This window comes from Mustela lutreola, chromosome 1 (genome assembly GCF_030435805.1).
Source record: "Mustela lutreola isolate mMusLut2 chromosome 1, mMusLut2.pri, whole genome shotgun sequence".
NCBI lineage: Eukaryota > Metazoa > Chordata > Mammalia > Carnivora > Mustelidae > Mustela > Mustela lutreola.
Genome location: NC_081290.1, coordinates 145,675,834 through 145,691,614, shown reverse-complemented (window position 1 = coordinate 145,691,614; position 15,781 = coordinate 145,675,834). Strand labels below are relative to the sequence as shown.

Genomic DNA, 15,781 nt, shown 5'->3' with positions numbered 1-15,781 from the left:
ATCTGAGCTAAAGAAATCACACTTTTAAAAGATTTATTTATTTATTTGAGAAAACATGCATACGAGCAATGGGAGAGGAGAAGGAGAGAATCCCAAGTCGACTTCCTGCTAAGCACAGAGCGCTACACAGGGTTCAATCTCAGGACCCGAGACCATGACCCCAGCCAAAATTGAGAGTCGGATACTCAACCAACTGAACCACCCCAGGACCCCAATGATAGGTATTTTTGAGTGGTATACAGCAATTACATTTTAATTTCTCTTCTTAAAACATGTATTAATTATTTAAAACTACTTTTTAAAAAAAAAAAGTTCTGGGGCACCTGGGTGGCTCAAACCTGTTAAGCAGCTGTCTTCCGCTATGATCCATCATGATCACAATGTCCTGGGATTGAGCCCTGCATGGGCTCCCTGCTCAGCAGGGAGCTTGCTTCTCCCTCTATCCCTGCCCCTGCTCAAGCCTGAATGCTCTCTTCTCTCCCACATAAATAAAATCTTTTTCAAAACAATAAAAAGTAAGTTCTAAAAAATTTAACCAATCTCCCTTGACTGGAAATTTCTTATTCAAAGTAAATTTTTTTACACTAATTCAAATGCTTACAGGACTAAAGCAACAAGATTTTAAAAAGCAAACAAACAACAATTAGATAAGATATACCTGCAAGGTCATGTGCAGGGTAGACAGCTTGTTCCCAACATGTTTCCTCATTAGGACTTGTGGATAAACTATGTTCATCATCAAGCTGGAGTACAAACCAAACCACAACAGCATCTAGTATGCCTTCTTTAATAACAGGAATACCAATTTTACCAGGTTTCTTAGTTGCAAGACTTTTTAATTCCTGACAAAAATACAAAAGGAATGAAAACATTTTATATATTTAATATATATTTAATATGTATATATCATATCACCAATATCATACCACTTTCCATTTCTGTAAAATTCTCACATCTGCCCAGCATCCTTAGGAAAATCAATAAATATCCTTATACACCCATAGCCACTTGAGGCATACTGGATGAAAAGCTCCCATCTATCATTGTAGAATACTGTGTAACTATTAAAAACAATGAGGCAGATACATAATACTGATGTAGAAAGAAGTCCATGACAAGAAAAAAAAAGGAAAAAGAAAGAAGTTCATGATGTACTGTTGAATGAAGGCAGCAAGTGGCAAACAAACAGGGATTTTATTTTTAAAAAGTGTGCGTGTGTGTGTGTGTGTTTAGAAGAATAGAAAAGCAGGTCTGAAAATATGTACCTCAAACTCGTGGTCTGGGGAAAATAGGACCTAGATTTTAAAAAGGAAGACATACACTGTTTCTTTTCTTCTTTATTACTTGAAAGTGTTAAACAAGTAAATACTACTTCCAAATTAAAGCCTAACTAAAGTGTTGTTTTCTTTTAAACTGTGGCAAAGAAAAATTAACATAAGAAAAGCTCAAAATAAGAAAACAACAGCTTTGGAGTATTTAGCAACTATAACTATATTGTTCCCTACTGTAACAGTTACATCAGAAATGAAATGGTCTTGAAGCTCAGCTTCAGTAAGTAATGTCAAAGTGTTAATACAGCTCCAAACCACCTTAAGAAGAACCTAGTAACAATTACTAGGGGATTAAATTATATTAAATTTATGAATTGTAAAGATCACAGGCTATAATGGCCCTCACAAAGTCTTCTGTCCCCAGACACATCTCATCTAACCTTAATACCTTCAGAGAAGGAAGGACTCTGTGTAACCGTTCTCAATTTCCTTGGGCATTTTCTTTATGCAGCACATCTGCCCACCACCCACCAATACATACACAGATAGAGACATAGGGACCAACTTGTCCTGGTTTGCCCAAGACTGTCCGAGTCTAAAACTGAAAGTCCCATGTCTTGGGAACCTCTCATTTCTGGGCAACTGATTTGGGTGATCACCCTGATACAGATACAATCTAGAGATCTGGGTTACTGTTCTATTCAAGGAATACGGTTAAGCTAAAATGGCAGCATGACATTGAGAAAGTCAGAAAGCTCTAGGTTATAACTCTTGCATTCACACCTGCATAATTTGGGGAAAATTAATGTAAGAAACAATTCCCTCACCTATATAGCACAAGGATAATCTTAACTATAATTATAGTTGCAACACTGTTGTAAAAACCATCTAAGAACACATGTGAAAGCACCTGTCACATTATACATTCCCAACAAACCTTAGGGATTTTTTTTTCCTATGTATTTAAAATAAGTACATAATTTCAGGAGAAAATACTGATTATAATTAAATCATTTTCCTTATATGTAGTAAGTAGAATCCCATGTAAATTCATAAAATAAGACTGTCCTATGTATTACTTTAAAGAATGCTTGAAATTTAATGCTCAAAAATTATAAGTGAACTTTTTCTTTTCTTTTTTTTTTTTTTTACCTGAAGATTGTTGAAATCTACTCTCATAATTTCAAAGCACTCTGTCAAAGCCAAATACCCGCCAGGAACTCGACTCATCTTTTCAGTTGTATATGGTTCAACTGTCTCTTCAGTATCTACAGAAGAACAAGCTGGACTCTGAAATTTCACGTTTGTTGGTAAACAGATCCCAGCAACATTCTTAGTACCCACCCTGGTAGAAGGGAAAATGAGAAGGGGAAGGGAGAAAGATGTTTTCTTTTCTTTGTTTTGTTTTTTGTTATAGAATCAAGTAACACCATCTAATACTGAATCCAGAAAAAATAAACATAAAAATGAAGTCACTTTACTGACAGAAGTTTAAACACAATTACATATACAATCACTAACTATAAAGCAAAACAAATGACAAATAGGTCTATAATAAAATTTAAAAACTCTTTTCATCAAAAGCTACTCAGCTTTAAAAAAGTACAAAGGCACATTGAGTAGAAGCAATTTATAAAACATCTATTCAAAAAAGGGCTCATATCCAAAATAAACCTTCAAATGTCTACAGCTTAAGAAAAAATGGGCAAAAGACGTAAACGGACACTTCACAAAAGAACATATTGCCAATAAGCATGCATTAGTCACCAGGGAAATGAAGTTAACACCTACACAACCACTAGAACTGGGAAAAAGTCAATACCAAGAGTTGGTGATGATACCATCTCATACACTATTGGCAGGAGTATAAAATTAGTAAGATCACTTTGGAGGACTTTTCACAGTACCTACTTAAGCTGAACATAACCATTCTAGATTCACTCCTAATATAGGAACCTCAAGGTATTTGGCTTTCCTACTTCTGGGAATAAGCCAACAAAAATTCATACACACAATCACCAAAAGAATGCTCAAGAATGCTTACAGATGTACTATTTCCAATAATCAAGGAACTAGATATCACCTAAATATCCATCATCAGTAAAAGCAAAAGTTTGGGTATATTCATCCACTGGTATACTATACATGAATGAGAAAGCGCAAACTATACACCTGTGAACAGGGATGTTGAAAAAAAGAAGTCAGGCACAAAAAAACTTACTCTGTATGATCCCACTTGTACGAAATTCAAAACAGTCAAAATAATCTATGGTGTCAGAAGTCAGGATAGTGGCTACTCTAATGGGGGACAGGGAACCCGTAACTGGAAGGGGTTTCTTCCTGGGGACCTTCTGGGGTGGTGGTGTTCTGGATCTTGATCTGATCATTGGTTACACAAGTGTATCAATGTCATGAAAATTCATGAAATCATGAATTTATGGTTTATGCACTTGTTTTAACAGTGTTCTGATGTCAATTAAAATCTACACTGGGAAAAAAAAAAAAACCATTTCATGTACATTTTAGCCACACCATTTTATGAGAAATAAATACTCCAGGGACACCTGAGTGGCTCAGTCAGTTAAGTGTCTGCCTTCGGCTCATGATCTCAGGGTCCTGGGATCGAGCCCCACATTGGGCTCCCTGCTTAGCAAGGAGTCTGCTCCTCCCCTTCCCTCTGCAGGCGGAACAGCAAAGAGAGAGGTTTTTTTCATAATTATGTATATGTTATATACATTTTGGGTGTAATATTATATAAGTGATATATCCTCAAAGTATCAGATTTAGAAGAATCTTACTGGTATTGTTAATTTTGATCACTTGGTTAACATGCTATGTGCTTTTTTCCCTGTGTAATCAACATTTTTCCTTTTGTAACAAATTATTTGTGAGAAGATACTTTTAAACTTAAAATATCTTGACCTTCATTAAATTTCCCCCCTTTGATTTGATCCATTCATAATTTTTGCTCCCATCTTTACATGGGGATTGCAAACAATAATTTTGCAACATTTGTTTTATTATTAGTCAACATTCTCCTGCTGCAAATAACTGTCCTTTTGTCCCCATTTATGAATTTATTAATCTATTTATTATAAGTAGGAACTTAAGGATTCTATTTTATTCAATGGGCTTTAATTTGTAAATGCCCTTATGTATATATATATTTGGTGCTTAAATTCTCTCAGATTTGGCCAGTGGGAGACTCTTCCAAACATGCTTTTATGTCCTTTTAATGGCCTATAATTTTTTTTTAGTACTTCCTTAATTTCCAATGCAAAATGTTTCAGAGTCATCTTGAATCTGTCCTACCCTAATCCTGGAAGCAGCCATTTATCCAAGGAGCTATAGTTCCCTTTGGCAAGGAATGGAATTTAGAAACCAAGACCTAGTATCAGGTATGCTCACTGATCCTATGGTTATACCTTGTCTTCTTCACTTAATAGTGTATCATGAACTTTTTCCATGTCTGTATATGTACCTTAAATAATTCTTTATGACATTTGCATAGTACTGTACTAGGCAAATGTTTTATCAAAAATTATTGATAAAAAAAAATAAAAATAAAATAAAAAAATAATAATAATAAAAATTATTGAAATATTTTCTTATTAATAAACCTTTAGATAGTTTTTTCCCCAATTACAGCATTACATTAAGCACCCCTGTACACACATCTCTGTACACACATGTAAGTATGTTTATCAGGGCAGCTTACCAGAAGTGGAAATACTAGGTCAAGGACTATACAGATCTTTAGTTTTCTTAGATAATGCCAAATAGAGCTACTAAAATGTTATATTAACAGTGTATACGTTTTCCCCATACCTGTGAGAAAACAGGATATTATCATTTTTAATGCTAATATAATTATTCAAAAAAATGTCATATTGACTTAATTTCCATTTCTCTGATTCACAATTTTAATTATATTAATGCTTTGTTGTAAAAGTCCAAGTTTTTATCTCAGCCTGCCAACTGTCTTTTAACTTTATTTACACATGCTTTCACGAGATATATTAAAATTTTTTTAAAGTGGTCAAATTTGTCACTCTTCTATGGCTTTGAGACTCTATCCTATGTTTTCCTTTGGAAAGCCTTCATCACTCAATGAATTTTCTACACTTAGATATTTAATTCATCTTTTTTTTTTTTTAAAGATTTTATTTATTTATCAGAGAGAGAGAGGGGGAGAGAGCAAGCACAGGCAGACAGAATGGCAAGCAGAGGCAGAGGGAGAAGCAGGCTCCCTGCTGAGCAAGGAACCTGATGTGGGACTCGATCCCAGGGCGCTGGGATCATGACCTGAGCTGAAGGCAGCTGCTTAACCAACTGAGCCACCCAGGCGTCCCAGATATTTAATTCATCTTGAATTAAAGTAAGAACCTAATGTTTTTCCCTATATGAAAAATATCTCTATCTCCATTCATCCTTTCTCTGCTGATCTGAAATACCACATCTGTATCATTACTAAATTCCTATAAATTCCAAGGTCTGTATTTATTTAAAGATTTTATTTATTTATTTGACAGAGATCACAAGTAGGCAGAGAGGCAGGCAGAGAGAGAGGAGGAAGCAGGCTCCCTGCTGAGCAGAGAGCCCGATGCGGGGCTCAATCCCAGGACCCTGAGATCATGACCTGAGCCAAAGGCAGAGGCTTAACCCACTGAGCCACCCAGGTACCCCCCCAAGATCTGTATTTATTTTGTTCCACTGATCAGTTTTTCAATTTCTACATCAGTGTTTTTTATTTCTAGAGGTTTGTATCTAATAAGGCAAATTTCTCACTTTTCTTGGCTATTCTTAAAAAATTTGCTTGTTCAAATAAGCATAAGATTCAATTACTTAGGTTCCAAACAGTGATTTTTATAACAGTAGTTAAAATTGTTTCTACCAGGGTTGCCTAGGTGCCTAAGCTGGTTGACCATCCAACTCTTGGTTTCAGCTCAGTTCATGATCTCAGGGCCATGGAACAGAGCCCACAATGAGCTCTACTCTCAGTGTGAAGTCTGCTTGGGATTCCGTTTCCCTCTCTCTCTGCCCCCCACCACCACTTGTACTCACTTTGACGCTCTCTCTTGCTCTCAGATGAATAAATAAATAAAATCCTAAAAAAAAAATTGTTTCTACCAGATAAAATGGTAGCACTCACCTCTTTATCTTTCAGCACTGAGCTTCATGAAAAATAAATACCAGTCTCACCCACCCAGACCTACTCAAACAAAATGTGTGGCATTTTTATGTTTACAAAAACTGCTGGTGCTTCTGTTGTATAGTCAGACCCTTATTTGCTACGTAAATGAATCAATGATAAAGGGATCCTTTTTCAAAATAGTAGACACCAGTCAATTTCTATTTGACTTAGGCAAACAATTTTAGTGACTTAACTATAAAATATAAAGAGAAACTATTCATGGCAAAGAATTTAGAATCATGTTATAGCAAGAAATCTCAGCAACACACAACCTAGCTTTTCTGGTGGGCAACTCAGCAATGTGTCTCCATAAACTGAAAAATATACATAACTTTTAACTCAATTCTTTTTTTTTTTTTAAGATTTTATGTAACTTGGGGTGCCTGGGTGGCTCAGTGGGTTAAGCCACTGCCTTTGGCTCAGGTCATGATCTCAGGGTCCTGGGATCGAGCCCCACATCAGGCTCTCTGCTCAGCAGGGAGCCTGCACCCACCCACCCACCCCCGCTCTGCCTGCCTCTCTATTTGTGATTTCTCTCTGTCAAATAAGTAAAATCTTTTTAAAAAAATTTTTTTAAATAAGATTTTATGTAACTCAATTCTTTATTAAGAAATTTATCCCAAGAAAATAATAAAGACAAGTTCTAAGTACGAAGATATTTACCCTTGTTCTTATATGAAAACAGTAGAAGCACCTAAAAATTCTAAACTCAGAACGAAAGGAAATTGATTTTAAAAAATCACGAAGCATATCTATTAACATGAAGAGGCTCACAAAGAAAAAGCAAACATACTCAATGAAACTTCTGAAACAAAATTAAATTGATATACACACACCTTTACTTACACAGAACAGACACTCAACCAGCACACTAATTCAGCCAATCTATTCATTAAGGCCACTGACTGTCTGGTTGGTGCCCTATGCCCTACCAATAACTATTTTACTTCCTTATCACCCTGTAACATGTACAGAAAAGTAAGGAAGAGTATACAACAAAGATGAGAAGTAGCTATCTAACAGTGAAGAGTTTAGGATAATTTTTATTTTCTTCTTTTACTCATCACTATGTCTTAAAATATTTATATGTTACCTTTACTACTATTAAGTTATTGAAGGGGGCCTCTTTAATCTACCACAAATAAAAAAATACTAAGTTGTATCAAAATTAATTTTCCACTAAGAAACTAAAAGCTGGTTTTAGTTCTAGAGTTCTACTTTATTTTTTTGAGAGTGAGCAAGCATGTGTGCACAAGCAGGGGGAGCAGCAAACAGAAGGAGAAGCAGGCTCCCTGTGGAGTGGGGCTCAATCTCAGGACCCTGGGATCATGACCTGAGAAGAAGGCAGATGCTTAACCAACTGAGCCATGCAGGCATCCCTAGAGTTACACTTTAAAGGAAAGTAAGAAAAAGGTAAACAGGGAATTAAGACTAGAACACACATCATGAATTTAAAGGTCACAAAACTACAAATTCTCATCCAAATAAATATTCACTAAATAAACTTTCAAGTACAGTTTACTCTTTAAAATTAATGTTTTCTAGTATTTACTATTTAAGTAACCACTTACCTATGATGTCTTCTTATCTCTGCACATTCTACTGCCATCCCAAATATGACAGCACTTGCTGGTATAACTTTCCCATACTTTTCACAATTACCATGTTCACCTCTGCTCTAAAATATAACAATAAAAATTATATTCAGTTATATTCATGTATGTAAAAATATGTGTGCATGATTATGAGAAAGAAAATTATTAAGAAAAAAAACTTTAAAATCAACAGGTAAGGATAAACAAGTTAAGGTACTTTTTTCTTTCAGAAGTTTTTTTAGGAGTGCCTGGGTGATTCATTTGGTTAAGCAACTGTCTTCAGCTTGGGTCTCCTGGTATTGAGCCCCTAACTGGGCTCCCTGCTCAGCTGGGACCTGCTTCTCCCTCTGCCTGCTGCTCCCCTGGCCTGTGCTTTCCTCTTCTCTGTCGAACAAATAAATAAAATCTTTAAAAAAATAAAATAAAATAAAAATGAATAAATAAATAAGGTTTTTTTGGTGGAGACATCTGAGTTAAGCATCTGACTCTTGGTTTTAGCTCAGGTCATGATTGCAGGATCATGACATCAAGCCCTGTGTCAGACTCCACACAATCCTCTCCTCCCTCTGCGCCTCCCCCTATTTGCACATGCTATCCCTGCCACTCAAATAAATAAGTGAATAAATAAAATCTTTTTTTAAGATTTTTTTTATTTATTTGACAGACGGAGATCACAAGTAGGCAGAGAAGCAGGCAGAGAGAGGAGGAAGCATGCTCCCCGCCAGGCAGAGAGCCCCAGGACCCTAGAATTATGATCTGAGCCAAAGGCAGAGGCTTTAACCCACTGAGCCACCCAGGTGCCCCAAAATCTTTAAGAAGTTTCTTATGGGGCACCTGGTGGTTCCGTGGGTTACATGTCTGACTCTTGGTTTCAGCTCAGGTCATGACCTCAGGGTCATGAGACAGAGCCCCACACTGGGCTCCACGCTGAGCTGAGTCTCCCTGACATTCTCTCTCTCCTTCTCCCTCTGCCACTCCCCCTGCTCACTTCCCCCTCCTAAAATAAAATAAACAAAATCTTATAAAAAAAATTTTTTTAATTAAAACGTTTCTTTGGGGGATGCCTAGCTGGCTTAGTTGGTAAAGCATGCAATTTTTGATCTCAGGGTTGTGAGTTCGAGCCCCACATTGCTTAAAAATGAAATCTTAAAAAAAATTGAAATTGAAAAGCTTCTTTTGTTTACTAGCCTTATTGTGGAGATCATTTCACAAGATATACAAATTTTAAATCATTACATTCTATACCTGAAACTACTATAATGTTGTATGTCAGTCATACCTCAATAAAAAGCTTGAATATTACTCAGCCATAAAAGAGAATGAAATTTTGCCATTAGCAAGTATACAGATGGATCTAGAGGACATAATGCTAAGTGAAATAAGTCCGAGAAAGAGAAACACCATATGATTTCACTCATATGTGGAATTTAAGAAAGAAATAAACATCAACAAAACAGAGATAAACAAAAAAACCACTTAAATGGAGAGAACAAACTGATGGTTACGAGGAAGGAGGTGGATAGGGGGATGGGTGAAATAGGTGACAGGGATTAAGAGTACACTTATTGTGATGAACGCTGAGTAATGTACAGAACTGCTGAATTAGTATGCTGTACACCTGAAACTAATATAACACTGTACGTTCAGTATACTTAAATAAAAACATAGTAAATTTAAAAAATGAAAAACAATGAATGTGATGCCATGTTAATACTAATTTTATTTTAAAGATTTATTTCACTTTCATTGCTATATATGTGTGTTTGTATATGTATATATGTATACATGTTTTTTTCAACAAATAGGAAGAGGAGGGTAGCTATAAATCTATACACAACAAAAACTGTTGGGTATGACTAACTGAGAAACCAAAATCACTACTACCTATTTGAAAGACCAACTGCTCTTCTTTTCAGCCTTTAATTAGGTATTTTAAATTCAAATCACTTTCTGTAAATAGTAAATTCTCATGACATGTTAAAAGACTTTCATTCACATTACATATTATAAAAACTAAATCTATAACTCATGGGCCACCTTAGAGAAATTCATTGCAAAACACAGGCAATTTTAAGAGTTAGTCCTGTCTAATCAATTGGTACCTTAAAACCACACCAAATCAGTTATTGCTACACTCCCCTTTGATAGTTTGCCAAAAATCCAAGCAGTGAGGGCTACTGAGACTGAAAGTACTTCCCTTTCTCAATCCTACTCAAGAATTCCACAATAGTTGTCCCACAGTGTAGCCTCAATTACTATGAATTCCTTCCTGGAGTCTTTTTATGGCCTATCTACCCCCATGGAGGTACACAAGTATATATTACATTACATGATTAAACTAGTTTTTGCATGGATTTCTTCCCAACTATATAGTATAAACCTTGATAGGAGAATGTATTTTATACTGCTTAACAGTACACAAAGGGGCTCAATAAATACCTACTGAAATAATGAGTTCTTAATCAAATTTAAGTGTTTTCATGCTGCTTACCTTTGGCTGCAAAAGTAAATGCTCCCATGCATGAATCAAACTCTCCACAATTCCTTCTCCAAATAAACCTGCATCGACAGTTTCTGTTACAACTAGGGACACTCTATAGAACGATTTTTTAAAGATATATGTAAGTAAAATATCATGCTATTTAAGTAAAGATGTCAAAGCTGAGAGAACAAAGGAAAAATATATTATAGAAACAGTTCACATATAAAATGTTCTACTACATTTTACTTTTTTAGTATTTACCCTCAGATCTTAAGGAACTTGACTCTACTGTTCCACAGGCTCCTCTGTTCTCCACTGGCACCCTCTGGGGGCAGGGAGACATACAACCTTCACATGACCCTGGGGCCTCTTCAGATGATTCTTTCACTGCCTAAATTCTTAAGAGTACTTCATACCCATTATCTTTACCAGTCCCCTTTTTCTTGGTGAGTAAATGGATTTTTATCCCCAACACTCTATAAAAATATTCTCTATCGTAAACAGCTCCCCTACTTATAAAGATGAGTAATCTTTCTCAGTTATAATTTTCCTTAATCTACAAATAACATGTAATGGACCTGAGAAGACCTCCCTCTCAAAATCCTTTCTCTCCCTTCATTATCCATGTTTACCTCTTACACATTCATTGTAGCTCTCTTGTTGCTTCTTTTGCTTTACCTACTCCCTGTGAGTTTTCACAAAAGTTTAAGTCCACAGAATTGGGATCTTCTGACCATTCTTTCTAGAAAATTTCACCCAAAGACACATAAAAATACTTTCTCCCTTCTCTGAACTTCTTTAGCACTTACTGCCAATAACATTTATTTATGTAATTAAAAGATAAAGAAAAGTTTCATGAATATTCTTTATCTTCCTCTCTAGGTAATAGGTGCCTTGAGGACAGAAACAACTTTGGTATGGGGCACCTGGGTGGCTCAGTGGGTTAAAGCCTCTGCCTTCGGCTCAGGTCATGATCCTAGAGTCCTGGGATCGAGCCCCGCATCAGGCTCTCTGCTCCACAGGGAGCCTGCTTCCCCTTCTCTCTCTGCCTGCCTCTCTGCCTACTTGTGACCTCTGTCAAATAAATAAATAAAATCTTTTTTAAAAAAGAAAGAAAGAAAGAAAAAGAAACTTTGGTATCCCTCAAAGTGCCTAAACCCAATACTATTTAATTACAAAAAATTTTCAGTATCGATGGTTGCATACATTTAAAACGTGGAAGGTATCTCAATCATCTAATCTAGTATCTTGAAATCTCTAGATTTGCTCAAGGTCAAAATAAATTAAAACAGAGTTAGTATTGGAATCCCTATCTCCTAATTCAAAACCCACAGGTCCTTCTATAACACTATCTGTGAAAGAAATGAAGGTTAAATTAAGGTAACTGATTCATGCCACCAAAATTCATAAATTGAAGCCCTAACTCCCAAGTGACTACATTTGGAGCTACGGTCTTTAGGAGATTAAAATTAAAGTTAAATGAAGTCATAAGGGTAGGGCCCCAATGTGACAGAACTGGTATCCTTATAGAGTGGAAAAGACACAGGTGATCTCTCTTTCTCCTCACATGTACAGAGGAAAGGGCAGGAATGCAACTCTCTGTAAGCTAGGAAGAGAGCTCTCACCAGAAACCAAATTTGCCAGCACCCTTGATCATGGACTTCTAGCTTCCAGAACTGTGAAAAAGTAAATGTTTGTTGTTTAAGCTATCTAGTCTATGGTTATTTTGTAATGGTAGCCTGAGTGGATTACGATAATTCAGGACACTGTTTATTTCTACAAAATGTGTCTCTCTGCTTCAACAAGTTAATAAGACTTCTTCCATAAAAATCAATGCTAAGTCCATTGGAAAGTGTAATTATTAAGTAAACAAATATTATTATACATATGGAAGAAGACTTTTAAAAATCACAGTCCAAATGACAACAGAGTATAAAAGTCCTCTTTCAATACTCCCCCCACCCCCACCTCTCTCTGCCTGCCTCTCTGCCTACTTGTGATCTCTGTCTGTCAAATTACCAAAAAAAAAAAAAAAAGAGGGGCACCTGGGTGGCTCAGTGGGTTAAGCCTCTGCCTTCGGCTCAGGTCATGATCTCATAATCCTGGGATCGAGCCCCGTATTGGGATCTCTGCTCATCAGGGTACCTGCTTCCCTCCCCCCACCTCTGCCTGCCTCTCTGCCTACTTGTGATCTCTGTCTGTCAAATAAATCTTTAGAAAAAAAAAAAAAAAGAAAAGAAAACTGTCTCAAAAATGATAGTGTTGGACCAGATGATTTGTAAATCCATTCCAGCTCTAAAATTCCATCACCCTTGCAATAATGATTAAAGTGAGATGATATACTAAAAATCCAAGGCCTATGAAAAAAAGCATTTGAAGGAGCCAGGCCAAAATACTTTGACGGCTTTCATTTTAGCCAAGGTTAACACAAAATATGATAAGTCCATCAAGCCAGATCTACTCTTGTATTATTTTTAACCAAAATTTTAAAATAGTTGACCACACAAGAGATAGTATCCATTTTCACAACCAGAATACTAAAATTAACAGAAGAAAAGTAACTTGCTAAAGGTCAAGTATATTTAGTAAATACCTTAGCACAAGTTTTTTTCCCAAGATCTCTCTAAATATTTTTTATCAAGAATATGACTTTGGAAAATCCATCTTATGCTAAATGATCCCATATTCCTATCTTTACAATATAAGGATTTTAGAATTTTTATTTGGGCTAGAAGCTCTAAACAGAAACATCTTAATTTTTTTAAAAATTATAAAAATAAAATTATATTACATAAAAATTATATAATACCTTTCAGGAATGTGTTTTGGAATTTCTATATCAAGTGACTTCATATGTAAGAGTTTGATTCCTGCTTCCATCTTGTTTGCTGCCACTACATCACAGGCAAGTTCATACATGGTCTTGGATAACTCACAAGCATATACTGAGCGTGCTCCAGCTTTTTTAGCAAACATGCTGCAAGGGGTAAAAGTGTTCCATCAAGAAAAAATAATCCACTGCAGCTTTTCAATTTTAGTGTAATTATTAGGCTTAGACATGCTTTTTTCCTTTTATTCTTTAACTAACACAACCATTATTCATTCCACATTAAAAAAAAAAAATGAACCAGTATTCTTATCAAGAAACAAATCATACAATAAATCATGACACTCATGTTTTTAAGAAGACATAATTGAGATGAAAAATGTCGACAGGCTTTAACTTAGACAATTAGACTCAAACACAATATTAATGCAAAAAGTACTCTTAAAAGGCATTGTTCAAAATTTCAATAGTAACCCCAAATTCTTATTGGTTGTGTCCAGTGCTTGATAAAGTAGTTACAGTGAAAAAAACAATAATAGTAGTTTACATGAATAGTCATAAGATTATGAGAAATAAATTGAACTCTATTTTTAAATTCCACTGTTAAATTTTCCATATTTGGTAAAAAGCTTTAATTTACCTTAGTGTGTCTGTGTGTGTGTGTGTGTATGCATATAATTAAAACACAATTACAACAAACCTTAGTATTCCAGTTCCTGCTCCAATGTCCAAAACACTCTGGGACCCCAAGGAAACTGCATTTTGGATTGCTGCATTATAAACTGTATTCCTTTTGGTGTCATTAAGCATGATAAAGTGCCAGCGTTCCACCAACCAGTTTGCAACACGATAAAAATTCTCCTTTGCATCATTGAATTCAGGGTTTAGTTTTACTGCTTTATGAAAATAGCCAGCTGCTTCATCTCTAAAGCCCATTCTACAGTAAAAAATGACAGACAAAATGTTCGGTTATTATGATATCAATTACTGTGCCTTTGTTCATGCCACTTATCAGGCGTAAGAATCACTCCAGCACCCCAAATCCTACTCATTACAAGCACCATCATTTATGAGAAGTCTTTTGTAAGGATGATAATCTTTGATCATTTTTTTTTCCTTTCTGAACGCTTATCGTATTTATGCATTCTAGGAAACTGACTATAAATTACTATTGTACTAAAATATAGTAGAAGCTCCCCGAGTCATCTTGCATTTAACTAACTCACTAGAAAACCAGTGCTTTCTAAAAATCATTCCTGTGTAAAACATACTGATGCCTAAAGCTAGGACGGGGTGTGACTGTATACCTTCTCTCACAGCAACTGAGTGAATTATCAAGAGCCAGACCAGTTTTTATCAGTTATACTTGTTATTATAATTACATATAATTAAATATTTCAATTAAACATATTTAATATGTAAGTATATAAAATATATATTATATAAATATAATAAATATATATGACAGAAAATAAACATAACTGCAAAGAGAGAGCCACTGTTTCTGAGGACATGAAGCTAAATGCTTTGATAAAAATCAAAGGCGAGTCATCCAAAAGTTCCAACTGAATTAGATGTGAGCAAATCAACAATAAAAGCGGGAAAACTACTGAACTATCTAGAATAGGGCTTCTGGAACTTTCTGTAGTAAAGAATCCATCTCCCCCTTTTTAGATTACATAAATATTTGTAGACCAATACAGTTCTATTGCATGTGATTAGCATGCAACTCACCCACCAGATTTCAGCAGCACCCTAACTGGTCCACCATCTTCTTTCACAAGTGAGTTCCCTGATCACATGCTTGGATTTAAAGCAGTATCAAAGTGCTATATACATTTCTAAACACTTATGCTCAATTACTATACTTACCTGTCGCTGACTGATAATCTGTGGACCTGCCCCAGTGTGTAGTCCACAAATTGAAGAGACATGGGCTAGTAAAACCCTTTTACGCTCACATTTCTTCGTGAGAACTTTTAAGCATTTGAAAATGAGACTATTCATTCAATATATGGTTTATGTAAAACAAACAAACAAACAAACATTCTGGAACTTCAAACAAGGAACTACACTCTAACAAAAGGTAATGGCCGTATGTCAAATGACTGGCACTCATGTTTAAGATTAAAATAAAAATGTTTATGGTTAGTATCTGTTATTTTTAAGTATATTGAAGACAGGTTATCTTATTCTACAACTGACACTACACAAAATACAATATAAAACACATTTTACACAATCACTACGCAGTGAGACAAAACTAGCAATGGGTATTTTAGAATGTTTAAATATCAACAATCTGCTGAATCAATGCCAAATCTGCCCCTAATAATTTCCTGGGGTTTGTGCTTCCCTTAAGTTTGATTCTTTTTTTTTTTTTTTTTTTTTTTATTTTTTATTTTTTATAAA

General features: G+C 35.3%; 1 protein-coding gene across 2 annotated transcripts in view; it reads right to left on the bottom strand.

Moving 5' to 3' along the window:
* PRMT9 (protein arginine methyltransferase 9) overlaps nucleotides 1–15,781 on the bottom strand; it is a 39,099-nt gene that overhangs the window by 17,846 nt on the left and 5,472 nt on the right. Inside the window, exons 3-8 of one of the 2 annotated variants that reach the window (XM_059175825.1) lie at nucleotides 14,070–14,306; nucleotides 13,352–13,519; nucleotides 10,552–10,654; nucleotides 8,037–8,143; nucleotides 2,424–2,616; nucleotides 659–842 (exon numbers count right to left, since the gene is read on the bottom strand). In XM_059175825.1, coding sequence (XP_059031808.1) covers nucleotides 659–842; nucleotides 2,424–2,616; nucleotides 8,037–8,143; nucleotides 10,552–10,654; nucleotides 13,352–13,519; nucleotides 14,070–14,306 — 992 coding nt within the window. Of the gene's footprint in view, nucleotides 1–658; nucleotides 843–2,423; nucleotides 2,617–8,036; nucleotides 8,144–10,551; nucleotides 10,655–13,351; nucleotides 13,520–14,069; nucleotides 14,307–15,781 lie in introns of those variants that run through there. The other variant, XM_059175834.1, reaches the window with a different exon arrangement.